The sequence below is a fragment of the Panthera leo genome, chromosome A1, assembly GCF_018350215.1.
Source record: "Panthera leo isolate Ple1 chromosome A1, P.leo_Ple1_pat1.1, whole genome shotgun sequence".
Lineage (NCBI taxonomy): Eukaryota > Metazoa > Chordata > Mammalia > Carnivora > Felidae > Panthera > Panthera leo.
The window spans coordinates 70,896,668-70,924,450 of NC_056679.1; the positions used below are offsets into that span (position 1 = coordinate 70,896,668).

The 27,783-nt window shown below is 37.8% G+C and overlaps 1 protein-coding gene across 5 annotated transcripts in view; it reads left to right on the forward strand.

The window, feature by feature from the left end:
- Positions 1–27,783, forward strand: part of PCCA (propionyl-CoA carboxylase subunit alpha) — a 474,500-nt gene that overhangs the window by 152,184 nt on the left and 294,533 nt on the right. For 4 of the 5 annotated variants that reach the window (XM_042929832.1, XM_042929843.1, XM_042929812.1 and 1 more), the window contains one exon: positions 23,559–23,690. In XM_042929832.1, the coding sequence (XP_042785766.1) occupies positions 23,559–23,690 (132 nt within the window). Of the gene's footprint in view, positions 1–5,078; positions 5,264–23,558; positions 23,691–27,783 lie in introns of those variants that run through there. The other variant, XM_042929852.1, reaches the window with a different exon arrangement.

Consider the following 27,783-nt stretch of genomic DNA (forward strand, 5'->3'; position numbering starts at 1 on the left):
TGCGTTGCAAGAATGTAGGTATTAATATTTCCTGTTGTGTGTGTGTGTTTAATCTCTGGCATCTGTTTATTTTTGTGCTGCTTTCCAAAACATTGAGTTTAAGAAGTTTTGTTCATACTTCATGGTTAGAACCAAAAGTGAATGAATTTGTGACTGATTATAGTATTAAAGGACATTGAAAAACCTGAGAACTCAAGTCAGATTATTATTATTTTATGGTAAATTTCAGTTGGATGTGATTTAGCTTTTGGATCATTTAAGCATGAAGGTAGGTTAAATACAGTTTATTAAGTCTTTTAGCTTTTTTTTTATTAGCTAGAATCTTAGTAGAGGGGCAATATATTTTGGAATATTTTTATAGGTAAGAAGGTAAAGATAAGAATCTTGAGAATATTAATTTAGTAATGTTCTGATCAGCATGTGCAGCCTTTGCAAAAATGTAACAATAAATTTACCTTCTAGATGACTACTTGAAACTATTCTTTCTGGATGCTTGCCAGATAAAGCCCCATGGGATTAAGTTCTGGAAAATCACTTGCAAATTTGTGGGGGATATCAGTGACTTTGAATATTTAACTGTCTAAACTGTCATCTACATGCATTCTGTCTCTGAATTGGGTAAAAAAATTAGAAGTTTGTCAGCCAGTTAGAATTAAAGGTGACATCTGCTTTTAATTGGTGTTTTATTTTCTTCCAAGTCAGTAAAAATTCAGTAAGACATGAATTATCAAATTTTGCAATGCTAAGCAACTTGTCAAGTGACAGTAAGCACTACCTTGAGCACTTGTACAGATGGGAAGTGTTAAAATGTTGATTAATCGGCCCAGTTCTGATTATGGTTTTAGAAGGTGAAAGCTTGTACAACCATTGCCAGCTTTCTAGTGTCAGAATAGTATTCATTTGTTAATTTTGTAGGCTTTTTTCAATTATTGGCAAACTGCCTCTTCTGTAATGAGTGCATAAATAGTTTTAGAGATACTTTGTTAGTAGATTTAGGGTCAGATAAGGAAATGTAGAATTCTTTGGTTTCTCAAGTCTATTATTTATTTAGTAAAACTTTAGTTCAATTGTTTTTTTTAGTAGAAAACAATTGAAAAAATCTAAAAGCGAGCTTAAGATGGTGTTCTTTTGTTCACACCTGTGATGTGTTGAGAAGGGTGTATCTGTTTGAAACCTTGCCTTGCTCCCCTGTTGAAAAAGAAAATTAGTTATTTCTGTTTTTACTATTTCCAAATGATATTAAGGTATATAACGTAAAGATAAATCCATTCCTTCAAGGTGAGCATGTAAAAATAGCTCAAGACTTCAGACATTCTCAGAGCCAAAAAAGACCAAAGAAAATATTCCCATCATGCTGATTACATTTTAATTTTCTTGTTGAGCATAGTACTAAGTGGTCTCCTTATATAAAGTGTGTCTTTAAAAATTTCACTGTTGAAGGAGATTTCTCCCCCCAACGTATTGTTAAATGGAGAGATTCTCTTCCCATTTGAATAGATTTATATGTTAGAGGTAGAATTCGGTCTTAAAAGTGATTAGGACTTGAAGTAACATTTCTTAGATTAGTTTCTTAATATTACCAGACTTCAGTTGAATTCAGGTCTTCTATTTTGTTGTCTACTTCTGAATATCTGATAAATGTTTTATGTAGTACCATATTTTCCTATCAGGAAACCATCAGGTTATTTAATTTGATTCATAACATTTGTCCTGTTCAGTTACTTAGATCTTGGGTAGATTTTATTTCAACCTAAAAAGTAGACAAGATGCTTGCGTAAATTTACTTAATAGTTTTACATATAGTTGATAAGTAACATCTTAAACCCACGAGCCAAGTTCAGCAGTTCTCACATGGTTTTAGAAAATAGTTGAAAAATAGGAAACATAGATTTTCTAGCTTAACTCTGCAAAACATTTTGATGCCTGATAACTTCAGGATTCATTGCCTCTGTACATTTTTCAAGTTATTTGCCTCTCAATGCATAAGGCTTTAATTTACCACCTACTGACAACCACCAAATGGGTTTTTCAGAACTTTTCAAGTGGACTGCTAGAGTTGTGCTTCGGCCCTGGTTTTGATTGCTGGCACAGAATCTCCTAAGATGCTCCAAACCTAGCAGGACAGGAGGCTCTGGCAACATCTACTGGGAAAATGTTTTTACATATTTTTCCAGATACAGAATTACTGTTTTCTACAAGATTTTTGCTTCTTTGAATCCCGTTTTAATGCCTGTTTATTTTAAGAAACAACTTAGACACAAGATAAAACAGCATTTTTTTTTCAGTTTGTTAATTTTTGTTTGTTTTTTTACCTTGATTTTTACAGAATAAAGTTAAATACGTGTACTTTGAAGTAATAATTCTTCTGTAAATAACTGATTTATGAAGTATAATTGATAAGTTGATAAAAACTGCTGTTGAATAATAGCTCATGTGCATTCTCTTAGAGATGCTCAAAGGGACTTTCATGTTCCTCCTTCTATGCTTGCTGTGTTTCTAAGGAATAAGAGAAACGTTGATAACTGTATTTTACTGAAAAGAAGGCTAAAACCTGAAGCTGGTATTTGAATTGGGTCAATAATTTACTTTTTTGGCCCTAAATGCTCTCATGATCTTTTAGGAAACTGAGATCATGGTAGGCTTGGCTGGTTAATCATTTCTGTGTTTTCAGCTCAGTTTGGTCTCACTAATACTTTTTTTTTTTTTGAATTGTTGATTCTCTTTGCCTGTAGCATGTGGTTCCTGTTGTTTAAATTACCAAGCTTTCTTTATCATGTGATCCTGTCACTCTATTGATAATTGATTGGATCAGGGATTAGTGTCTGACCCAAAGGCAGTCATGTATAGAAGGGTCATAGCTTAGGGTGTGTGTGGGGTGAGGTGGGAAAGGGGTGAGTGTGGATGTGGATATGTGTGTGGTGGGGTGCAGAGAAGGTTGTGACATTTGAACTGAAATAGCTGAAAGATGAGAAGGAGTGGGCAGCGAGGGAAGCTCCACAGTAAGCCCTCTCCGGGCAGAGGGACTGGCAGGTGTAAATGTATTGAGGCAGGAATGAGATGAGCCTGCTGATGGAGAGAAAGAAGCTGGTGTGGTCGGAGAATAGTGCATGAGGAGGCACATGGTACAGTTTGGAAAGGTAGGCTCAGGGCAGATCAGTTGGACCTTTGTAATAAGCTGGGATTTTCATCTACATGGCACTGGGAAGCCACTAGGGGAATTAAAGCATGTGGTGACATAATGTGATGTACTTGTTTATTACTACAAGAAGAATGCACATCAGAATGAAGAATATGATGATATGAGTAGAAAGATTTAAGCTACATACTCCTTTAGAAGTAGGTAAAGTCTCATACCTGCCCACCTGCAGATGCCCTCCTTAATTCCGTCCTGTTCTCAGGACATACCTCTCTGTGAAAACAAAGGTGTCTTCTAATTTATACTTGTCAGTAAGTCCCAGCCTTACCTTCAAATGTTCATCTAATACCAAGAATCATTCCTCTTCCCATAATGGTTTATTTCCCCAAGACTGGATTATTTGGTCTTGACGCTCCAGTAAGAGAGCCCATAGGAACCTTTGGTCTTCAATCCCAAGAGCAGTTAAGAGGTAGGTGTGGATATAAAGGGAATACATGGCAGTCTAGGTCAAGGTGGCCACTTGAAGTTCTGTCTCCTTTGATAAATTCCCACCAGTGTTAATTACTGATATGCTTCTTTGACTTTTTGTCTGGCTAGCAGGTGATGGTTATACCACACATGCATGCTTAAATGACTGCTTGTATATGGCAGGTATGCACCTGCACACGTGTACACTCACGTTGTAGTGGACTATTTGCTGGTACAACATCCCTTATACTGTGGGTGAGTTATTTAAACCAGTTATGATCCCATTGTCTTCCCTGACAATTATTGATATAGGGATAGATCAATGAAGGCTTAAGCCAGTCTGGGTCAACGAAACATGATGAGAAGCTTTTCTGAGATTCCCAGGAGAGAATCTCTCTAGTGCTTAGGAGAGCATTGGTGTTAAAGCTTTTTGCCCCTCCCCTTTTCTCCTCCCACACCTTTTGTGAGTGAGAGGGCTTGGTGCTGCTCGCGGCCATATTGCAACTATGAGGATCTCCAGCTTAAGGACACAGTTGACTTACACAATGGTACAGATCCAAGAGAATGGCAGAGAGATCCAGAATTGTGTGATGTGCTTTTAGAAAAATTTGTGTGTAAAAGTGTTGATGGAGTGTGTATTATTTTAAGACTATTTTTGCATTGGATTTGGGGACTGATTTTTGCATTGGATTTGGGGACTGATAAAACACTCATTTATTAATATTTAATGAAAATTATAGAAACCCAGAGGTTAAAGCATTAATCCTCACTTATTGGGGAACCTGTCTCAGGGCTGTGAGTTGCTTTAATGTTGTTGCCAGAACTATCTGCATATCATATGTGCGTGTGTTAAGGGATCCAAGAGGTAGAAGATAGGTAGGCTTGAGAAAAGTATTAGAAGCAGATTAGCAAGGTGTTAGCTCTTCTTTGTGGTTTTGCTTCTTCAAAATCTTTCTGCTTGCCTGTTTACTTTCACCTGCTGCTTCTCTGCTCTCGTGGCCCTGGTGGAACAGGCAAATTCATAGCCCCTGAGCTTATGTATTTTAGGGCTGGCATCCTGAAAAGAGGAGAGCTCCTTTTCTCTTTCTGTCCTCATTCCTAGGAAAGGGACTATGATAGATGTAGTTTGGGTTAGCTGCTTTTTGCTCTAATCATCTCTGTTCAGGGGGCAAGATCACATCATTCAAAAGGGCTGCAGTTGAGGGGTCTTTGGCTGTGGTTGGGAAAAGGGACAGTTCAGGAAAGTTGTGAGCTGGCTAACTCTGCCACAAAATGTCTGTTACACCCTCTTATCATAGGGCAGTGTGATCATTGCAGCAGAGTATATGTGGTGTAGGTATTGCATGAAAGTAGTGGTTAATTCTGATAGGTTTGGGATTGAGTGTAGTTGGGAGAGAAAATTGTCACACTTTATGTAAGAGGTAGGTGTGTGTGTGTTTGTGTGTTTGAAATGATTACTTAAGAGATTTTGTATTTGTGTAGTCAATTCCCTAGGAATTGATACCTATTCTAAAAGCTCTGTGCCCTTATAAAGCTGTGTTTCATCATTGTAGCTTTTTCAGAGTTATGAAGTACACATGGAGAAAAAAATCATGGACTTTTTGAGCCAGGAGAAATTTAGAGCTTAACTAATTTGATTCCTTCATGGGGCAGATGCTGGTGAGTACAAAATTGAAGAAGGGGCGCCTGGGTGGCTCAGTTGGTTAAACGTCCGACTTCAGCTCAGGTCACCATCTCGCGGTCCGTGAGTTCGAGCCCCACGTCGGGCTCTGGGCTGACGGCTCAGAGCCTGGAGCCTGCTTCCGATTCTGTGTCTCCCTCTCTCTCTGCCCCTCCCCTGTTCATGCTCTGTCTCTCTCTGTCTCAAAAAATAAATAAAACGTTAAAAAAAAAATTAAAAAAAAAAAAAAGTTGAAAAAGGTTCACTGCCCTGAAGAGGTTGATTGGGGAGAGATGCAGCGGGGAGGAGAGTGTGGTAGATGGCCTCTCGGGAAAGTCAGATGATGCGATTACTTTTGATCGGGAATAGTGTCGTGGAAAGTCCCATGAAGAAGGTGGCTTTTGGACGAGGCCTCGGAGACAGGCAGTATTTAGATAAGATGGTAGAGGAGAAGCACAGACCTACAAAAGGGGGAAGGATGTTTCAGAAAGGGGGCTGGTTTTCCTGGCTCTCTCTCCGAAATAAGCTTGGAATCTGACTACTTCTCAGCACTCCCCACGCTGCCGTCTAGTCTGGTCACCAGGGCCTCTCCTCTGCATCGTTGCTTTGGCTTCCTTCTTGCTCTCCAGGTTTCCATCCTTACCTCCCTCAAGAGTATTCACAAAACCCAGTCAGAGTGATCTGTCAACATGTAAGTCAGATATCAAAGCATTTCTTGGCTAAAAACCAAGCCATGAAATACCTTTAATAGCTTCCAGTTTCATTTAGAATCAGAGCCAAAGTCCTTTAAGACTCCCCCTGACCTCCCTGCACTGTTCTGACCTAATTATTTTACTCTTTCTTGCTTCCTTTGTTTTAGTTCTTCTTTGAGCTAACATATGCTTACAACCTCAGGGCATTTTCACTTGCTAGTGTCTTTGCTTGGAACACTGTCCCTCCAGATAGATCTTTTTTTTTTTCTAAGTTTTTATTTATATATTTTGAGAGAGAGAGAGAGAGTGAGCGAGCAAGTTTGGGAGGGGCAGAGAGAGAGGGAGAGAGAGAGAATTCCAAGCAGACTCTGCACTGTCAGCACAGAACCTGAGGCAGGGCTCAAATCACAAACCTTGAGATCGTGACCTGAGATGAAATCAAGATGTGGATGCATAACCGACTGAGCCACCCAGGCACCCCCAAATAGATCTTCTTTAGGCCATTATCTAAAGTCATCTTCTCAAAGATGCCTACCCTAACTTTACTATTAAAATTGTAGGTTACCATTCCCCGCCTCACACTCTTAATTCCCGTTTCCCAATTTATTTTTCTCCAAAATATGTATTGGTGCCTGATAGATACTTAGTAACCTACACAACCACAGGAGTTTTGTTTTGATCATTACTATTCCCTCATGTACCTAGAACTGTATCTGGCTCATATATATTTGTTTGATGAGTAAGAGGTGGATTGTCTACCTTTGGGCCATTCATGGAAGAGATTTGATGCCCTAAATTCCCTCATAAGTAGATAGATGTTTATAAATGCAGAAAATACATGTAAGGCATCTCTGCAGGATGATTCAGCTGGCGCTCATAATTATAGTGACTGGACTTTTAAACCTTTTGTCATATAAGCTTGTGTTTGGTAAACTTCATCTGTAAAGGACTGATAAATGTTTTAGACTTTGCAGGCCATACTGTCACAGCTGATCAACTCGGTTGTCACCACACAACTCTGTAGTTGCAGTGTGAAAGTGGCCCTAGACCACAGGAAATGCATGGGTATGGTTGTATTCTAATAAAACTTTATTTATGGACACTACAATTAGAGTTTTATAGAATTTAACATGTCATGAAGTTTTTTGTCTCCAGTTATTTAAAAATTTCCCTTTTTAGTTGGACAGAAATGGACTACTCTGTGGTCTGTTTGAAACAGATGTATATCTCTGCAAATACATTTAGTCTACTATATATTTCACTCTCGTGCTGGTAAGCGCTTATGTAGTTGTGGCCATTGGAAAGAGACTCTGGGCAGATCAAAAAGTATATGGTACAGTTATTTCTACTAAATGGACGCGGAGTGTAGAATAATAGGGAAAATAAAAAAGTAAGGATGATATAGAAGTAATCTTAGAATGTGTTGTTTAATTTGAATGTGTAGGGCCTAGTAATCATTTTCAGTAACATTCGATTTACATTCTCATCAGCTGAGAATGTGAACAATGAATTCAGAAATGCTGTGGAGGAATTATTTTCAGAACTAAAAATCTTCTGTGTATTGAGAATTAATTGCATTGATAAAATATATGTAAAATATAGTAGCTTATATAAATATTAATGTTAGATTTATAACATGTCTGGTCTTCCCAAAAGATTTGAATTATGCTCTCGAAGAGGCCAGGGATTTATGCTCCCAGCCCCAAATAGAGTTGTGCAGGATCTGGCTGCCTGATAGATGTGGAATTCGGACATCAGAAGCACCACTCTGTGGGTGCTTAATACATTCATACTGGTTGATTGTTAATGTTTATTTATTTTAAAAAAAAAATTTTTTTAACGTTTTATTTATTTTTGAGACAGGGAGAGACAGAGCATGAACGGGGGAGGGTCAGAGAGAGAGGGAGACACAGAATCTGAAACAGGATCCAGGTTCTGAGCAGTCAGCACAGAGCCCGATGCGGGGCTCGAACTCACGGACAGTGAGATCGTGACCTGAGCCCAAGTCAGACGCTTAACCGACTGAGCCACCCAGGCGCCCCTGATTGTTAATGTTTAAATGTATGGATTAAGTATTTTCTGTGATGAAAAAATTGGAGAAAGTAGGTAAGCATGTCTGGAGGAACCAGAATTATGTCTTAGCACATTGCGGCTAATGTGGAGAAAAGGAATTCTTGGAAATAAAAGTCAAATGGTATGTGTGATAGAAATGAAGTTTTGGGGAAGATACAGGGATTAATGCTAATTTTAGTCTGTTTGTTTTCATGAAGCTGACCACAAGGTGGGGATATATTTTGTGTAGTCTCTGGATGACCTGTGACATCATCCCAAGTTGTTACAATAGAAGACTTAACATTATTTTAAATAACTTCTTTCTATTTTATTTAGAAATTTACAGATGGGTCAGTTTGAAACAATTATTTTGAAGATATATCTTGAATATTTAGTAGTGTAATCAATGATTATAATTTTTCCTCCCAATAGTGTAAGTTCTTATTTTAAGCCCTTAAAGTTACACCTGTCCAACCTAAGGTAATTTCTGTGCTGTTTTCTCATTTAAAAAAAAAAAAAAGCCTCCAAATCAATTTACACATGGTCAATTTGAAAATTCTTTAATTTCTTATGGATTGGATAGTCCTATTGGAAAAGGACTGAATTTCTTGAGGGCTCTATTAAAGGTAACCTAAAGAAGACAGGAGACTGTATTTAAATTTTTTTTGTTTTTTAACGTTTATTATTGAGAGACAGAGAGCGTGAGCAGGGGAGGGGCAGAGGGAGAGGGAGACACAGAATCTGAAGCAGGCTCCAGGCTCTGAGCTGTCAGCACAGAGCCGGACGCGGGGCTCGAACTCACGGACCGCGAGATCATGACCTGAGCCGAAGTCGGCCGCTCAACCGACTTAGCCACCCAGGTGCCCCACATAGTATTATTATTAAAAAAATTTTTTTTAATGTTTGTTTATATTTGGAGAGAGGAGAGAGACCCAAGAGTGCAAGCAGCAGAGGGGCAGAGAGAGAGGGAGACAGGATCCAAAACCGGCTCCAGGCTCTGAGCTGTCAGCACAAAGCCTGACGCAGGGCTTGAACTCCTGAACTGCAAGGTCATAACCTGAGCCAAAGTCGAACGCTTCACCATCTGAGCCACCCAAGCACCCATAATTACATAGCATTATTAAACCAGAGTTGAAGTCTTTGGTCAAGTAGAGTAACTCCAGTGTCAAAATTGAGCTGCTAAAACAGAATAACTTCCTAAACCATATTGCTTTATAGCATGAACAGTAGTACTCCAAAAACACTTTTTCTGTTTTGGAAGTGAAATATTGAAGGTAATAATAACTGTTTAAAATCTGTCAGAAGTATTTCACAGTACATGACAGTAAAGATTATATAGGTAATGTGAGGTTTCAAATGCAGAATAGTTTATCACAAGAAATTATATGATTGGTTTGGTATCTGATTTACTGAAGACATTTCCAGGCCCAGGTAAGAATATCCCCCCTGGAGTCTCCCCCTGGTTGTCCTACTAACAAGCCACTAATGAGCAGAATGAATCTCACTGTCCTTGTAACCAAACCTGCTTTTTGGTTCCGCATTTCAGTTGAGTTTTATGGCCTGAAAAGCCTTATAGTCATCTTTGGCTCTTCCCCTCCCTTACCCTTCTTAATGTGTTCATTCCCCCTAAATCTCTGGCCAGGCCTCCTGTTAGTATCACTGCAGCTTTTCTGACCTCTTTCCTCCTGCTAGATGCCACTGCTGTTCCAGTACCTCCTCACTTCCTCCTTTTCATCTGGGCCACTGATCTCTTCACCTCAGTCTTTCCTCCTTGGAGCCATCTCAATACCGCTGCCGTGCTCATCTTCCTGAAGTGTTTCAGAACTCTCTAGTGGCTCACCGTTGTCTGGAAGGCTGTGTTCCTCAAGCAGTAGTTCGCGATTCTTTTCTTTTAGTCAGTTTTCCAGCACCGTTTGTGCTTCCCTTCTCTGGCATTTCCGTTACCAAAGGCTACCTTACTGCTGTATTGTGACAGTCATTTCAAAGAAATTTTGTCTGTGTAACATCTTTTCCTCCTTGAGAATAGTGTCTTGCTCTTTTTTTGGAAGATTGCTTGCCTCTACTTGAGTCACATGTTGGGAGGGCAAGCAAGTATTCAAGCAAGCAGTGTTTTTGGCCAAGGGGAAGGAGCCAGTTGAGAGGAAGCGATGAAAGGTGTAGGGAAGAGGTAGGTTAGCCTCTTCAGGAAGGGTCTGAGTTAGTTAGGGCTAAGGGGCTAACAGCAGTATTCCTGTCTCAGGAACAAGGCTCCATGAATGCATCAGACATTGGCACGCAGGAAGGCAGGCAGAGTGTCCTCACCAGCCAACTGACTTCAAAGTCTTGCTTACATAGCAGCTTACTGTGGGTCCCCTCTGCTCTGTGTGCCTTACATATATCAATCCATTGAATCCTTACAGGTTCAGAAATAGGCACAGAGTGATTAAGTAACTTGTCAATGGCCAACCAGGTAGTTTATGGTAGAATTGGAGTTGAGGCAGGCACCACAGTCCCTGCTTTTAACTATTATACTTTGCTGCTCCTAATTACTGCCTTTCTTTCAATAAAATTATTTAAAACCCTGCTTGACCATTGTTTTGTCTGATCTAAGTGGCATGGGAGCTGAGGGGTGTACGGGTGGTGTCAGTTGTAACTTCAGAACTCCAAAAGCCTATGTCAGGGTGGTGATCACATGTTTGAAGGGAGTCACACTGGCTGGTAAAACATTTTAAGGATATCATTTTGCTGGGATTTATGCTTACTGGATGTTGATGTAAAATGAAGCTTAGCCTATTATATATGGTGTCCGTTTTCTCCCTCAGTCAAGTTACAGAATTGACTTAAATGAGGGGAGAAGATTGCATTCTGAAATCTCATTTATCAGAAGTTAGGAAGGCCCTGATTGGATTTCTGAGAAAGTCAGAAATATCAGGTGATCTGAGCGCATTAAAATTGTTGCATATTTACTACAACTGAAGGTAGAAATTTTCTGAAGCAAAAGTTGGAATTTTTGAAATACTACACTCATGTTTAATAAACTTCATTTGGCTCACAGTTTCCACCCATGTTTGCTTTATTCCAGTTACCATTATTGGTTTCCCAGAGTATTCTAGACTCACACTATCACAGTACTCATGCTGTATTGTGATTTTAATTGCTTGGCATATTGCATCCTCTTAGTTGGTATGTCAACTAAGGGAGCAGTGATAACATCTCTGTCTTGTCTGTCATGGTATCCCTAGATTTAGCACAGTGCCTGACACAGCATGGCTCCTTGACAGGTACTTGTAGAATGAATGCATGACTAGCTGTTGAGTTGTACACCAAAGAAGTCTATAATTGAGATCTGGTTGTTGTTGGACTTCAGAGAAAGAGGAGACGTGTCTGGATGAACACTGGTTGTGTATAACCTCATCATCCTCCTCTGATGACCATACAACCCTTTATAGACCAGTGAGAGGTGTTTTTCTGTATACTTAAATGTTTGATTGCCCATGCTGCTTTTCCAAATCCTAGTTGTCTTTTTCCCTCAAATGCTTCCCTTTTTGTGTGAAGCCTTTGATTTCCCCATTGGACTCCTATTTATTTACTTTTAGCTTTTTTAGTGCATTTACTGTCTACCATGTATTATTTCTGTCGTTTGGTACGTATTGTTTGTTCTCCCAGACTGTAAACTCCTTGTGTGCAGAAATCAGATCTGTCCAAGCCAGCATGCTTCTAAGAGTAGAAAGGGACGCTAGTCAGGTGGATGCTAGGGTTGTAGTTATGTCTTAGGACTGTGCCAGGCATACCTGATGTATGCTCACTGTCAGTAGTCAGTGCATCGTCTTTGACTTGTTGAATAAGCACTGGCCACCTGAACCTGTTCACAAGTGTGTGGGATGGCATGAGAAGGTGACAGGGTCTTAGTCTTGTCTTATTTCCATTACTTTACCCATTTAGTGACAGTGGGCAGTTGATTCCATCCCTTGGATCCTAATTTTACTGACCTGTCAGTAGGGATGATTATTTATGGCCAGCTGGTTTCTTAGCCTCTCCCTCTTTTTAAGCATAAGATACAAAAAACCTTTAAAAAATTTTTAAAAATGTTTATTTACCTTTGAGAGAGAGAGAGAGAACACACATGCAACAGATCGTGAGCAGGGGAGAGGCAGAGAGAGAGGAAGACACAGAATCCGAAGTAGGCTCCAGGCTCTGAGCTGTCAGCACAGAGCCCACCGCGAGGCTTGAACTCATGAACTACGAGATCATGACCTGTGCCGAAGTCGGATGCTTAACCAACTGAGCCACCCAGCTGCCCCCAAAAAACCTTTTAAAACTGAGATGTTCTACAACGTAAGACATTACTGTGGATTGTAGAATAAATTAAGGACTAACTTTGTGAACAAACTAGAAACCTGCGGACTGAAATGTTTATCTGTAAAGTGGTGTTTAGGATAAAGTAAGCCTGAAAATAGTGCCCTGTAGACAGTGTTAAATAAGTCAATAAAAAATATTAGTATTTATTTAACTTTAAAAAATTAAAAAAAATGTTTCCTACCTAAAGAAAAATTAACCTCTGTTTGGGTCATTCCACTACATCTTCTTGTCACTTTGTCTTCATTGCATTCTAGTTAATAACTAAACCAAAGAGTGAAAGTTGCAGGTTGATGGGTTAGACTGTGCTGAATAGAGTGGGGAATTAGTCTGTTGTTCTTGGCAATTAATTAAAAATCATGATCTCTGTTTTTTTAGCATTTCCGTTCAGTATTTGAAATAAGCTTTATACTGTTGGTTATCCTAGAGTATGGCAATTAAGTGTGCTAACAAAAAAGAATATCCCAACTTTCAGTAGAGTATGGTTTACTTACAAACCACGGTTCTTATTTCCATCCAGTAGTGGTATCGAAAACTTGATGTGTTCCAGAAAGCAGTAAATTAAGCAAGGAGTGTGGAAGGACTTCTGCTTGTAGTAAATTTTACAATAAATTCATAAATACTTCCAAAGGAAATAAGAAAAGTACATAATTCAGATCATATCCCAGAGCAATTAAAAAATTTAAATTAAATTTCATATCTAATATTTGGACTAAACAAAAGTTCACTGGCCTTTCACCAGTTTACCACCTTACTATTCTTAGTCACTACTGGCAGTAAATGTTAATGGACTGTGAGGAATGAACAGGAAGCTGAGTCATGAGACATCTGTATTAACACCCCCTCATGCTAATTGAAGTATTATTAAATCTTAAGTTATTTTTTTACTTACACCGTAAAATTGCTTATCTAATTTCATAGTTATTATATGGTATATTCCAAAATTGTACTGGAAAAGTATTTGTTTTCAATCCAAAAGTACCAATTAATTTTAGTATTCATGAAACATTAAAAATAATTGGATCAGGGAGAAATGAAAGCACCTCATTTTTAATATCCAGAATGTGGGGATATAAAATATTTTATGTGAAGAGCATAGAAGGAAATTACAACTTCATAACTAATTTCTGTGTCCAGTTTACATAAGGAGAACCTTAGCACTACATAACAAATTTAAATGTGAAGCTTCTTACTTTGTCCTTTAAAAAACATACATTCTAAAAGAAAAACTTGAAAATTTGTACCTGTATCTTTAATGAAAGCATTATTGCCATTATAATATAAATTAACTTCTTGAAGATGCCAGGTCTCTGGGTGATAAATTTAGCAATTTCTTCTGAGAAAATTTAGTGTTATTGAACTCATTGCCAGTATTTTGCTAATGTATTTTTTAAAATGTTCTAAATATTAAAACTAGAGTTTCTTTACAGGAGGGGAGGCTAGGATTCATCCCAACGTCTGACTTTTTACTTAACTCTAATTTTCTCAAAGCGATTGCTGAGGAAGTTATTGAATTTATTTTCTCTGGGTATCTTCTCTATTGCTTTTCTTTGATTCTTGTCATTGCAAGGAGTCTGAGAGTTTACATGATAAAGGAAATCTGTGGAACTAATCCTAGAAACCTCTTTCTGTTTTCTCACATAACACCTCCAGGCACAGAAAAGACAAAATACTTCATTTGCATTCTCAAACATTAGGAACTTAGAATGAGTCTTTCAGCTGGAAATGTTATTGCATCTACATTTCCCCTGAAGAAAAAAAAAGGTTAACAGCCCACTCAGGTTTATGTGAACTCATCTCTTTTTAGTATCCTGATCTGCACAAAGAGTAGAGAACGGTGAAGCTTAAGTGCCCAGCGTCTTTCTTCTTTACAATCAGTTAGACTCTGGAAATAGATCTCAGTGCTGATTACAAGGAAATAAAAAGAAAAAACCAGATAGGCACAAAAGAGATGGCAAACACCGACAGACTTTAATCTTAATCTTCTAAAGTGGAAAGAACATTTCCAATGTGAATATAGGATCTACTAACTAGAATTAAAAAAAAAAAAACAACAAAACAACCAAAAACATTTTCCCTGTGAGCTTGAAAAGCTGACCCAGGAACTACAGAGATATTCAGCGATTTATAGTTTTTTAAAAAGGTTTTTATGAAATTAAAATGTACCAAATGTATCAAAAACCTCTTGTTTGCCCTAAGTACCTTTGTCAGAAACCCAACATTTAATAAAAGAAATTTAACCATTTTCTGACTTAGTAATAGTTGGAAAGTAGAAATGGAAATCATTCCACTCACTACCAAATATTAGAAGTAGAAAGTCTTCTTTTGCTGTAATGCTCACTTCCTGTGAATGAAAAACAAGGTTTTATGTGTAACTATATTCCTCACCTAGAAAACCTGACTTCTGCCAATTGTTACAGTGGGGAAAGTTACTACTAGTCTGTTTCTCTAACTAAATATTGTACATGGCGATCATCTGGAAGTAATAATATTACTTGAGTGCACTATGCCAAGTAGACACTTAATACAAAATATACACTAGACTGAATGAAATCCAGATACTGGTAATATTGAAAGAGAAAGAGACAGATTCCTTTGGTTAATCTAAGTCACAGCATATACAGTGTACCGTAAGCTAAATACAGTTTGTAAGTATGTCATTAAGTTTCAGTTGATCTTGTGATTAAGATCCCAAACAAATGAAAAAATTGTGTTGGTTTATGTTTACACTTAGAATTTTAAAATAGAACCTTTGTCTCTCCTCTGTCACCTATCTCCCATATCAGTCAAATTCATTAATGTTCTGGGGCGCCTGGGTGGCTCAGTCGGTTAAGTGGCCGACTTCGGCTCAGGTCATGATCTCGCGGTCCGTGGGTTCGAGCCCTGCGTCTGTGCTGACAGCTCAGAGCCTGGAGCCTGTTTTGGATTCTGTGTCTCCCTCTCTCTGACCCTCCCCTGTTCATGTTCTGTCTCTCCCTGTCTCAAAAATAAATAAAACGTTAAAAAAAATAAAAAAAAATTCATTAATGTTCTTAATCCTAATTTTTTTAGTCACATAAATTGGGTTCTTAATGCATGGTGAGCTGACTAGCACATTAAAGAAAATGACTCTTATAAATGTAGGGCGTTGGAGGCTGATGACACCCTTTACTAGGGTTATTCTGCACCTCTCTTTATTGATACCCCACAGTCCATGTGGAGGAAAATGAATTAGGATTTGGACTCCAGTCTTCTTTTTTTTTTTTTTTATAATTTTTTTTTAATTTTTTTAACGTTTATTTATTTTTGAGACCGAGAGAGACAGAGCATGAACAGGGGAGGGGCAGAGAGAGAGGGAGACACAGAATCTGAAACAGGCTCCAGGCTCTGAGCTGTCAGCACAGAGCCCGATGCGGGGCTCGAACTCACGGACCGTGAGATCATGACCCGAGCCGAAGTCAGACGCTCAACCGACCAAGCCACCCAGGCGCCCCTGGACTCCAGTCTTCTTTAATCACACACAGGTACACTGCACAGCCTGAGGCCTCTGGTAGAATATTGGATGGTGAGGGTGGGAGTGTTCACCCACCTACTTGTCTGCTCCTGGTCCAGCCATTGGTTTCACTCCTATAAGCTGATGGCTACTGTGAAATTGTTTTTGAAATTTTTATCATAAAACAAAAGATACAGGAAAAACTATGCAAGACAAATGTGTGGCTTGCCTAGGGTAAATTAATCTTGGAATCACTACATAGGTCTAGACATGAGACGTTTGCCCTGATTCTTGTCCATGTGACCCATGTCCATCTTAGCCTCCAGTCTTTCCCTATATGTGCTCACTACTTGAGTTTTGTAGTAATCATTTTCTTGCATTTAAAAATAATTCTGTGGTCCAAACGTGCATCCCTAGACACTATGGTTTGTCTTGCCCATTTATTTTAAGCTTTCATGTCTTTTAAATTTCTCTTAATCCATAGGTTCTCTTTTCATACCTTTTCCTTACAATTTTCTGTTGAAGAACCCTGGGTTATTGACTTGTAGAATTTTTGTCAGACTTAGTTTATTGCAGACTCGAGTTGCAGGTCAGTGTTTTCCTTCATTCTTGGCATTTTCTACAAATTGGATTCCTACACCTGGATTCAGAGATGGGATCAGATTCAGGTTTTGATGCATTTGGCCAAGACTGTAGGAGCACATTAGTGTCTTGTTAGCACTTTTTAAGATCTAAGCAACGGTTGATGCTTACTGTCTATATTTAGTATTTCACTGGATTGCAAAATGGTGATACTTTAACATCTTTTTCGTTAATTAATTAGAATATACTTATAAAGAGACTCTGCCACATTTATTGTTTGGTTACCTAGCGGTACGACTCCTTTAGAAAGAGCAAGATAAATGCCTAATTCTTTACTTTTATGTTATGTTTTTGAGGTAATGAATCAGTTCCTTATTCACAATTGACCCAATTCTTATAAAAAGTGTCATTATGAAATCATAGATTAAAACATATTTTGTAGGCTTAAATCTGTTGGAATTATTAGTGAAGCTTAAGTTGTTTCTCTTAGGCCAGTGGGTCCTAAGTTGGTTCATGCTCTTTTTGACTTGACCTCGTAATCTTTTATAGCTTCCTTGTTCTCTGGTCTAACAAGACATTCTAGGCTTATGTTTTACATTTCCTGCTCCAGGCCTTTAATCAGCCATCTTATCAAGATGCATTGGTTTTTTAAAAAATGGTATCGGAGGCCACAGCATGCCAGACATGGTCATTGCTACTCATGGTCATCGTTTGTAGGCCTTTTCAGTTTATAGGGCCAGGAAGATATGTGTGTTAACAAGTTTATTTTTTTAACACGTTTTATGTTACATATGTGTATTACGTATGATGTATGTGTTAACAATGTTCCATTAATAGAATATATAACATTCTAATACATTTAATATGTGTATTTATTAAAAAAATTTTTTTAATGTTTATTTATTTTTGAGAGAGACAGAGACAGAATGCGAGTGGGTTAGGGGCAGAGAGAGAGGGAGACACAGAATCTGAAGCAGGCTCCAGGCTCTGAGCTGTCAGCACAGAGCCCGACGCGGGGCTTGAACTCATGAACTGTGAGATCATGACCTGAGCTGAAGTTGGATGCTCAACCGACTGAGCCATCCAGGTGCCCCTAATATGTGTATTTAGATATAATGCTATCCCCAAGCCCAAATAGGGTACATAAAATCTAAATGTATAGTATAGATGTTGCATAATATATATACTATATTATAAATATGCAACAATTTTCTTCTATATATAACATGAAATAAAAGTATATAGACTGTGCTTTATGTGAGATTAAAAATACCTCCTGTGTTTATAGTGATACTTATAATTAAAATTCAGGATTGCAGAACTTTTACTTACCCTCTTCTTTGTCATTCTTTCATATTTAGAGTTCTGACTCTCAGGGACAGGGGAGATGATGAAATTAGAAGCCTTCGTAATTACGTGTCAGTAATACACACACAGCAACCTCAGGATAGCAGTGTCAACACCGATATGATTACTGAAAACATTAAAGAAGTTTTACACATCATCTTTCTATTCTTCCCTCGCTTTAAAAGTAGTTGTACTGTATCTGTACTGTCAGAAAATACAGCTAGTATAAAGTATACTCTCTCAGGTAGCTATAGACCATTTATGTTGACCTCTTTTTAGTCATTTTGGTTTTCTGAAGCTCATTCTGTAGTAAAGGAGTGGACAAACTTTTTTGTAAAGGTCCAGGTGGCAATTATTTTTGGCCTTGCAGGCCATCCAGTGTGTTGCAAATAGTCTTATTGTGGTCATGAGAAAGGAGCCATACAACATGTAAACTAATGCTTTCAGCTTCATGTAATTTACATATATCATGATACAGTATTCTAATTTTTTTTCCATAAATGTTTCCCCCCTAAAATCCATTTTTAGAGTGTGGACTGGACAGAAACAGGTAGCAGGCCATATGTGGCTCACAGCCTGTAGTTTGCAAACCCCTATTTTACTCGATTCCTCAGAAAAAGGCCCGGAGTTGTTGCTTATCATTATGTTTACTCTGCAATACTTAGACATCAGTTTTGTTGGATTTAAAATCCTTGGCTCATACTTTTTCTTGACCACATTATTCAGTTTTCTTTTGGCATGGATTATTGTTGTCAGAGTCTGGTGATAATTTATTTAAAAAAAAATTTTTTTTTTAACATTTATTGAGAGACAGACACTGAACATGAGCAGGGAAGGGCCAGAGAGAGAGAGGGAGACACAGAATCTGAAGCAGGCTCCAGGCTCTGAACTGTCAGCACGGAGCCCGACACGGGGCTCGAACTCACAGACCACGAGATCATGACCTGAGTCAAAGCCAGACGCTCAACCGACTGAGCCACCCAGGCGCCCCAGAGTCTGGTGATAATTTAAACTTCTCTTTTATATAAATGACATATTCTTTTTTTTCCTTGCATTTTTTCTTTTTCTTTTAAGCAGTATTGCTAGAATGTGTCATTCTGGGTTGAATTTCTCAGGTTTACTGTAGTATTTTTTTTGCTATGTATTTTCAATTTTAAGACGGTTTTCTTGAAATAGAGTTTTTAGTATTTGCTTTAATTTTCTTGAAAGACTCCTCTTATCCATATGTTGGATGTTCTTTATTTTGTCATTTTCTCTTACGTCTTTTAAAAATAGTTTTTTTTCTTGATGTTTAAATTTAGAATAATGTCTTTCTTTCACTTTCTATTTCTTGTAAGGCATTAGCTGTTTTCTTTATTCACTCTTGAGTTTCCTCTGGGTTCGTCTTCATTTCTAGAAAGATATTTTAATTTCTGATTGCATCTTGAGGTCAGTCACTTCATTTCTGAACATTTCTAATACTGATTTATGTTATTTAATGTGTCCTATTACTTTAACATGTTTTTCAGCTTGTTTTGAAACAGCAGGTAACAGTTTTAATCTATTATGTGTTGGTATGTTTTTCTCGTTTTTTTTTTTTTTTTTTCTTTCCTTCATATACAGTATTCTCATCCATATTTTTTTTCCTTACAAAAACATTGTATGGGATTTTATCTTGACCTTTTTATTTCCTTAGTTTTATGTGTGAAGTTAGTTTTCTTCTATATTGCTTTTTTAAAAGAACAGCATATTTTTTTTTAAATGAGTGATACATGTCCAAGAAGTTTAAGTTTGAACAGAGATAGCAGGAAAAGGTTTATTCTGAGGACTTGAAAAGATGAATTAACCTTGTAATCTCCCTATTACTAATTTTTGTAAGTTTATTTATTTGAGAGCATGTGTGTGCCAGCAAGGGGAGGGGCAGAGAGAGAGGAGAGAAAGAATTCCAAGCTGACCCCACGCTGTCAGCACAGAGCCCAACATAGGTCTCAAACCCATAAATGGTGAGATCATGACCTGAGCCAACCTTAAGAGCCAGACGCTTAACTGACTGAACTGCCCAGGCGCTCCAATTCTTTTTGATGTTCATACTGTTATCATATTCAAGAGTTAGCCTTTCTATCTGCTACTGTATGCTTTTGACATAATCATACTATTTTTGGAAGCTTTTTCACTGGCTCACTTTTTTATCTCATGTACTAAGTTCCCTGCACCAATCCTGAACTGACCTTTTCTAACTGAAGTGTATTTTGTATTATTCCTTTCTTTTAGCAAGGAATACATTAAGGTCTGGAATCTGAGTCCATTGGGCAGTTCCGCAATTTTTTCATGGCTATGTCTCTTGTCTGACCCTGGTTTTATAATTATCGAAGTAGTAATTCTTGGTGAGCCTAATGTGTATGCATTTAAAAGAAATCTGAATTCATAGTAAAGCAGTTTAGTAACTGTTGTATTTCTGAGAATTTATTATGCATCAGACATTTTTTACAAGTGATGATTATTTCTGTTCTTCATTTACAACATAAAGCCTATTGTAAGTTAAATCTCATTATTCCCCTAACATGCTGTTCAAAACCAACCCTTTTTCTTATTCTTCTATCAAAATTTGACCAGAATCATAAAATCACAGAATTTAGCAAGGGGAAGGAATCTTAGAGCAGTGATTTTGGCTTTTTGGATTTTGATTTTCAGCTTTTTGGATATTCCTATATATCACTCTTAAAATGTTTTCCAATGCCATTTAAAAAACACCCACTTTTTGGGACACCTGGGAAGCTTAGTCAGTTAAGCATCTGACTTTGGCTCAGATCATGATCTCACGGCTTGTGAGTTTGAGCCCTGCATCGGTCTCTGTGCTGACAGCTCAGAGCCTGGATCCTGCTTCGGATTCTGTCTCCCTCTCTCTCTGCCCCTCTTCCGCTTGTGCTCTGTCTCTATCTGTCTAAAAAATAAATAATGAACATTAAAAAATATTAAAAAAACACTTTTTTTCCATGACTGTAAGACCTCTATCTGCCTTCAGGTATTATATGTATCATTCATGGTAAATTTACAAAGTCCCTAAAAAGCATATTTTCAGAAGTAAATTGTATTGCTGTGGAATGTCAAAAAGACTTACTGTGATTGAAGGAAATTGACAATTAGATGGATAACAGTAAGATACAGGGTTAACAGAAGATTATCAAGAGGGTGGATAAATTCTTGCCTTACCTTCTAAATCATGCAATGACTTTGGTCAAAATCTCAGAACTTTTAAAACCTGCTCCATCACTTTGCAGTTATCATACAGTCTTACCCTAACTGCATCCTTGCTCTATTGGTCAAGGAGTTGTGGGAGTCAGGAGCCAGGATTCTGCATTCTCATTTTGCTTTAATTACATTTAAAGGCTAACCCAGGGAATACTACCAAAATGTAGATAAAAAGGAAATTGGTTCATTGGAACATCTCTTTGAGTAGTTAGTTACCCAGCTTACTACTGACTAATTTTCTTTTCTGTTGAATGGGACGAAAAGAATAGTTACTAAATACTTGATGTGAGCTTTTTTTCTTGGTAGTTTTTGCATTTTGGGGTGAGTAATTTTTCTCAAATCAGAATCTATGAGAAAAATCTAGTTGATGAGTGGTTCCTAGTTGTTGGGCCCTTGTTAATCAGAACTTTTACTGTACAATCGTAATATATTTTGGATGTTCTCATTTATATTATTTCTCGAACTGTCTGCGTGGGTATTCTGACTACTTGGTTATATCTATCTAGCATAGTGGTATTTTAAAACAGCATTTATAATAAAAATACCTCCATCTTAGCAAGTAAAATGAGAATATGGAAAGACAGTTGATAGTTGAAATATGATTGTTTTCTTTTGACTTAGCATTTAGTGAGTTGCAGGTTTGGGATAAAGAGAAATGAATATGGTAGTTGCTGTGGTAGTTTATTGAGCTGGAGACCAACAGCATGGAGATGTGGGCCTGCAGTCACATTCCCCTCTTATAGAGAAGCTCCACTTTTCATGTGTTCTATCTACATTTTGGGGTTCCACAAAAGATTTTTTTTTTTAATTAAGAAAAGTTTGTCCTATTACAACTAAATACAAACATTTGATGGAGAGGTACTTTATGAGCATCTGTTTTGGCTGAAAAGGTTTCTTACCTAGCATTATGCCATTTGTAACTGGTAATTGTAGGTATTTGGGTTCCTGTGATGTATTTTAGGGTCCCTGTGGACCTTGCTGTCATACTATTCTCATGTTCTCTTTTTATCAGGACTTCTGGTTAACAGATAACTGATAGTTGTGATATTCAGCTTGATGTTTTACATTATTTTATTTAATCCTTCAACCAGACTTGCAAGGTGGTGGCTATTCCTATTATCACACAAAGAAAAGGAGGCTTTATTATTTTAGAATCTAAAAATTCCCTTCTGTCTTGTTTTTGGGCATGAGGGAAAGTATACATCCTGAGTTTAAAAGCATCAGCTTTTCTATGCATTTTATCTGAGTGATTTCATCTGCAACTTTCAACTTTTTCCTTCATTTAATGCCTTTGAAACTCCGTATCTCAGCCTGGACTCCTCTTAGAGCCTCTAGACCTCTCTGTCAGCTTTCTGAACACTATCTCATTGACCTCTCAGTTTAGCATGTGCAAAATTTAAGTCATCGTATGTCCTAATTATTTATCTCTTTGTACATTCCTTTTGTTGATTCCCTGTTCTCCTTCCACCTTCAGCTGTGGGTGTGTGTAATCTTCTTGGTTCATAATGACCGAGAGGCCAATCCAAGCAACACACTGCAGTAACCACTCTGGATAATACAGGGAGAATGAAGCTCCCCCAAGCCGAGTCTTTTTAGGTGCCAAGGCCAATAGATAGAATGTGAGACATAAAATACACGGTTTATTCTTTATACTGACCCAACCAAAGATCACTGGAGAATCGATAGGCACCTTACCCAGATGGCGCCCAGCATACAATCTGGTTTTCCTTTTTTTCATGTTTAATCTTCATTCTTTACCCAATAACCTCATTCTTTACTTCAGCAAGGCTCACCTTTACTTCTGTAAACCATGCTCTGTAGTGGCACTAATAACTACATCATATTTTGTTCTGTCCCTAATTAGTTCATTAGCAAAATTCACTAGCATTTTGTTCATTATAATACCACAAACACAGAGGGGGTAGATCTATTGCTGGGGAACTAAATATGAGTTATACAGAACAGTTTTTGTTGAAACTGTAACTCTACCTGGTAAATTCCCACTGTATTCTTGACTCATTTCTTATAGTCACAAAGATGTAAACATTCTCTACTTTCTTTTGTCTATTTCCCTGAGGTGTCAGTGATCTCGTTCCCTTGAATTAGCGGATATCCTGTGGTTTTCATCCATGTTGTCCCCTGTGTTTAGCTCTAAGCCTAGCACAGAGTTGGTATTTAATAAAAGTGGATATTTGTGTTGAACTGGGCAGTGTGCTGCAGGGTTTAGAGAATACAAAGGTTTATAAGGTGTTTTAAAGGTGAACCTACTGTTTAGGTTAGGTGGCAGCATACTATATATAAAAAATAACACCACAGCCGTGGCTGTTCCAGAGAATACTGTTAACATCAAGCAGGAATTCATCTTTGTTATTTTTCTTTGACCCGACTTTGTTTTCTATATCTTTGTGTACTTTAACTATATACGACATTATATATTTTAATGGCTCAAATGCTTGCTTTTAGGTTGTTTTGGGTGGGTAAAGGATTAGTAAATATATGTATGGGTTTTTCTTTTTATAAGGTTGTGACTCTGTATCAAGCACTGTATTGTTTTTCTCATAAAATTTGACTTGTATTTCTTCACAGGCAGCAGAAGATGTCATTTTCATTGGACCTGACACACATGCCATTCAAGCCATGGGTGACAAGATTGAAAGCAAATTATTAGCTAAGAAAGCAAAGGTTAACACAATCCCTGGCTTTGATGGAGTAGTCAAGGTGAGAAACTGTTTTACTGAAATATACATGTCCTTGAGTCAAATATTTTGTCAAAAGTGTAAGATAAAATGCACTTACTGCTTTTATAGAATATATATGTGTAGGTTAAAATAAATCAGTATTGTTGACCCTGGTTTATTTTATTTTTTAAAAATGTTTTATTTTTAAGTAATCTCTACATCCACCATGGGACCCAAACTTAGAACCCCAAGATCAAGAGTCACCTTGCTCTACCAACTGAGTCATCCAGACACTGCTGGATTGTTTTAAATGGCATAAGTTCGGGGTGCCTGGGTGGCTCAGTCGGTTAAGTGTCCGACTTCGGCTCAGGTCATGATCTCGCTGTCCGTGGGTTCGAGCCCCGTGTCGGGCTCTGTGCTGACAGCTCAGAGCCTGGAGCCTGTTTCGGATTCTGTGTCTCCCTCTTTCTCTGACCCTCCCCTGTTCATGCTCTCTCTCTCTCTGTCTCAAAAATAAATAAATGTTAAAAAAAAAAAATAAATGGCATAAGTTAAAAGGAGCAAGAAGCCACTTATGCATTGTATTTCACGATCAATGTTTTTTAAACTGAAGTATTGTTGACACACAGTGTTACATTAGTTTCAGGTGTACAACATAGTGATTCCCCAACTCTATACATTATGCTGTGCTCACTACAGTGTAGTTACCACCTGTCACCATACAATGCTATTTCAGTACCATTGACTATATTCCCTGTGCTGTACCTTTTATCTCTGTGACTTATTCTACATGTGGAGACCTGTACTTCCCATACCCCTTCAACCACTTACCCATATCTTAACCCCTTTCTCTTTTGGCCACTATCAGTTTATTCTTTGTGTTTATGGGTATGAATTTATTTTTTGTTTTTTTTCAGATTCCACATATAAATGAAATCATATGGTATATCTTTTTCTCTGATTTATTTCACTTAGCATCATAGGTCTATCCATGTTGTTGCAAATGGCAGGATCTAATTTTTTTTTTTAAAGCTGAGTGATACTCCAGTATGTGTATATGTGTGTGTATGTGCACGCACGTCACCTCTTCTTTATCCATTTGCCTATCTACGGACACTTGGGCTGCTTCTATATCTTGGCTATTGTAAATAATGCTACAGTAAACATATATCTTTTTGAATTCATGATTTTGTTTTGTTTGGGTAAATACCCAGTAGTGGAATCACTGTATCAAAGGATATTTCACTTCTTTAAATTTTTATTTATTTATTTTGAGAGAGAGAGTGAGCATGAGCAAGGGTGGGGCAGAGGGAGAGAGGGAGGGAGAGAGATTCCCAAGTAGGCTCTGCATTGTCAGTGGGGCTCGAACTCATGAACTGTGAGATCATGACCTGAGCTGAAATCAACAGGTGGACACTTAACTGACTGAGCCACCCAGGCACCCCTCCATTTTTAATATTTTAAGGAACTTCCATATTGTTTTGTAGTGACTACACCAATTTACATTCCCACCAACAGCGCATGAGGGTTCTTTTTCCTTGATGTCCTCTCCAACACCTGTTATTGCTTTTTGAAACTTTTTTTTTAAGTTTACTTATTTATTTTGAGAGAGAGTGCACGTGTGCGCATGAGCTGGGGAGGGGTAGAGAGAGAGTGGGAGAGAGAATCCCAAGCAGGCTCTGTGCTGTCAGCATAGAGCTCAACTTAGGGCTTGCACTCACAAACTAGAAGAGCATGACCTGAGCTGAAATCAAGAATCAGATGCTTTACCGACTGAGCCACTATTTTCTTGTCTTTTTGAGTCTAGCTGTGCTGACAGGTGTGAGGTGATATCTTATTGTGGTTTTGATTTGCATTTCCCTGATCATTAGTGATGTTGGCCATCTTTTCATGTGTCTGTTGGCCATCTGTATTGTTTTTTTTTTTTGCTTTTTTTGAAAAGTGCCTATTCAGGTCTTCTGCCCATTTTTAATCAGATTATTTGATTTTTGGTGTTGAGTTGTATAAGTTCTTTATATATTTTGGATATTAACCCCTTATTGGATATGTCATTTGCAGATATCTTCTCCCGTTTAGTCATGAGCAGCATTGGCTTATAATTTAATAGGAAAAATCTTGGTGATTTAAAAATGTTTTCTTAGATCTCTGGATTTCATTTAATGATGATATGTGTTTAATGTTTGAAGGATTATGATGTTCTCTGTGTATCTTTATGTTGAGTTTCTGTCCATATGCATAACACATAAATTATAAATGTGTTTCTGGTAGAAAGTGATACAGCTGTGGATGATCATAGATCCTAAACATAATTCCTCAGTAAGCAGCTTCAGCAGCTGAAGGTTTCTAAGAAATGCAGAAATTGAAGTGAGTGGGTTTGTGTGTGTGTGTATGCATGTGTTTCCCGGGGAAAAGTTACTCTCTGTATATATATAGTTTGTTTTTTTTTTTCCTCCCTGATTAGAAGAGTGTCCCTATGTAGGCTTTAATCTGTGATTTGAGTTAATCTATAAAAACTTAAAATTTCAGTGTTAACTATGGTTAGTTTTTGGGCTGGACAATTCTTTATTGTGCAGGAACCTTTCATGTGTTACAGGACAGTTAACAAGCTTGGCCCTTATTAATATCCTCCACTTCTTGCCCATGTTTACCTTAATCTGTATTCATCCTTTGTTTGTTTGTTTGTTTTGTTTTTTTGTTATAAGGAAGAGGTATTGTTATCCTCAGTAGAGCCAGTTCTTCCTGTCAGGCTCTAGATGTATCCCTTATAGACTTCATGGGCTATAGTTTTTACTGATTATCTTTTCCCTCTTCCATATCTTAAAACTTGTCTTTCAGCAACTTCCTATTGCCCTTGCTGTTAAAAATCCTCAGTCAACAAATGTACTGATCCCAGGCTAACCGGGAAGCAGGTGGTGATAAACACAATACCCATGATCCCTCACCACTGCTTCCAGTTTAGTGGAAAGAAATGTGTTCCTCTGCCTCCTGGAGCACAGTAACCCCCTGCCCCTTCACAGCTGTCACCTTAGTTATCTCTACCCTTTCACAGCCACACATCTTAGAAGAATTGTCCTCACTTGCTTTCATTTCTACACTTTTCACTCAGTCTTTAATCTGCCATAGTTTGGCTTCTTTCCTCATTCCCACTGAACTTTCTCTTGCCAAGGCTACCAGCAACCTCTCCTTTTCACTAAATTCAGTTTATAATTTGTAATCCTGATCTTCTCTCTATCTTTTTGAAGCATTTGAGTCTCTTGATCATTTTCTCCTTCTCAAAATATTCCCTTTTGACACACTACTCATTCTGGTTTTGTTTTTGTATTTTTTAGCGTATTTTGAATGCTTATTCTTAGTTTTCATGCTGATTGTTCTTCCTATGTTTGTTCTGTAAATGTTGGTTTTATTTTGGGTTCTGAGAAGGAAATTTTTTATTACTGTACACACTTGCCCTGGGGCAGTCTTCCATCTGGAACCTGTCTGTATCTGTGCTAGCTCTCTCTGGAACTTCAGAACTACATTTGCAGGTGCTTCTGAAACAGTTCTGCTCGATGCCTCTGAGGTACCTTGATAGTAACAGGTTGAAAGCTCAGCTCAGAATTTTCTCTCTAACCAGTGATTGGCAAGCTATGGCTCTGGCACACCTGATTATAAATAAAGTGTTATTGGAACACAGCCGTGCTCATTCCTTTACATATTGCCAATGGCTGCTTTTTCACTATAATGACTGAGTTCAGTAATTGTGACAGACTATGTCACCCACCAAATCTGAAATATTTACTGCCTAGCCCATTCTGAAAATGTTTGCAGACTCTTGCTGCAAACTTCTTAACCTGATTCTTTTATGCCTGGGAAAGTGGTGGTAGTTTCCACATCTTTCCTCAAGCTAGACATGTAGAGTCATTCTTGATAAATACAACTACAGAGAATTCATCTATCGATCTTTCTGATCCATTTACTTCTTTCTTTGCTCATGCTAACCCCAAGTTCCAGTTACCATCATCTAATCTGGATTACTTTGTCAACATTCTAATTCGTCTCTTTGTAGCCAGTCTTGGTCCCATCTAATAAATTTTCAACACTGGGGGCTTGAGAGACCTTGCAGAAATCCAAATTCAGCTATATGTTGAAAACTT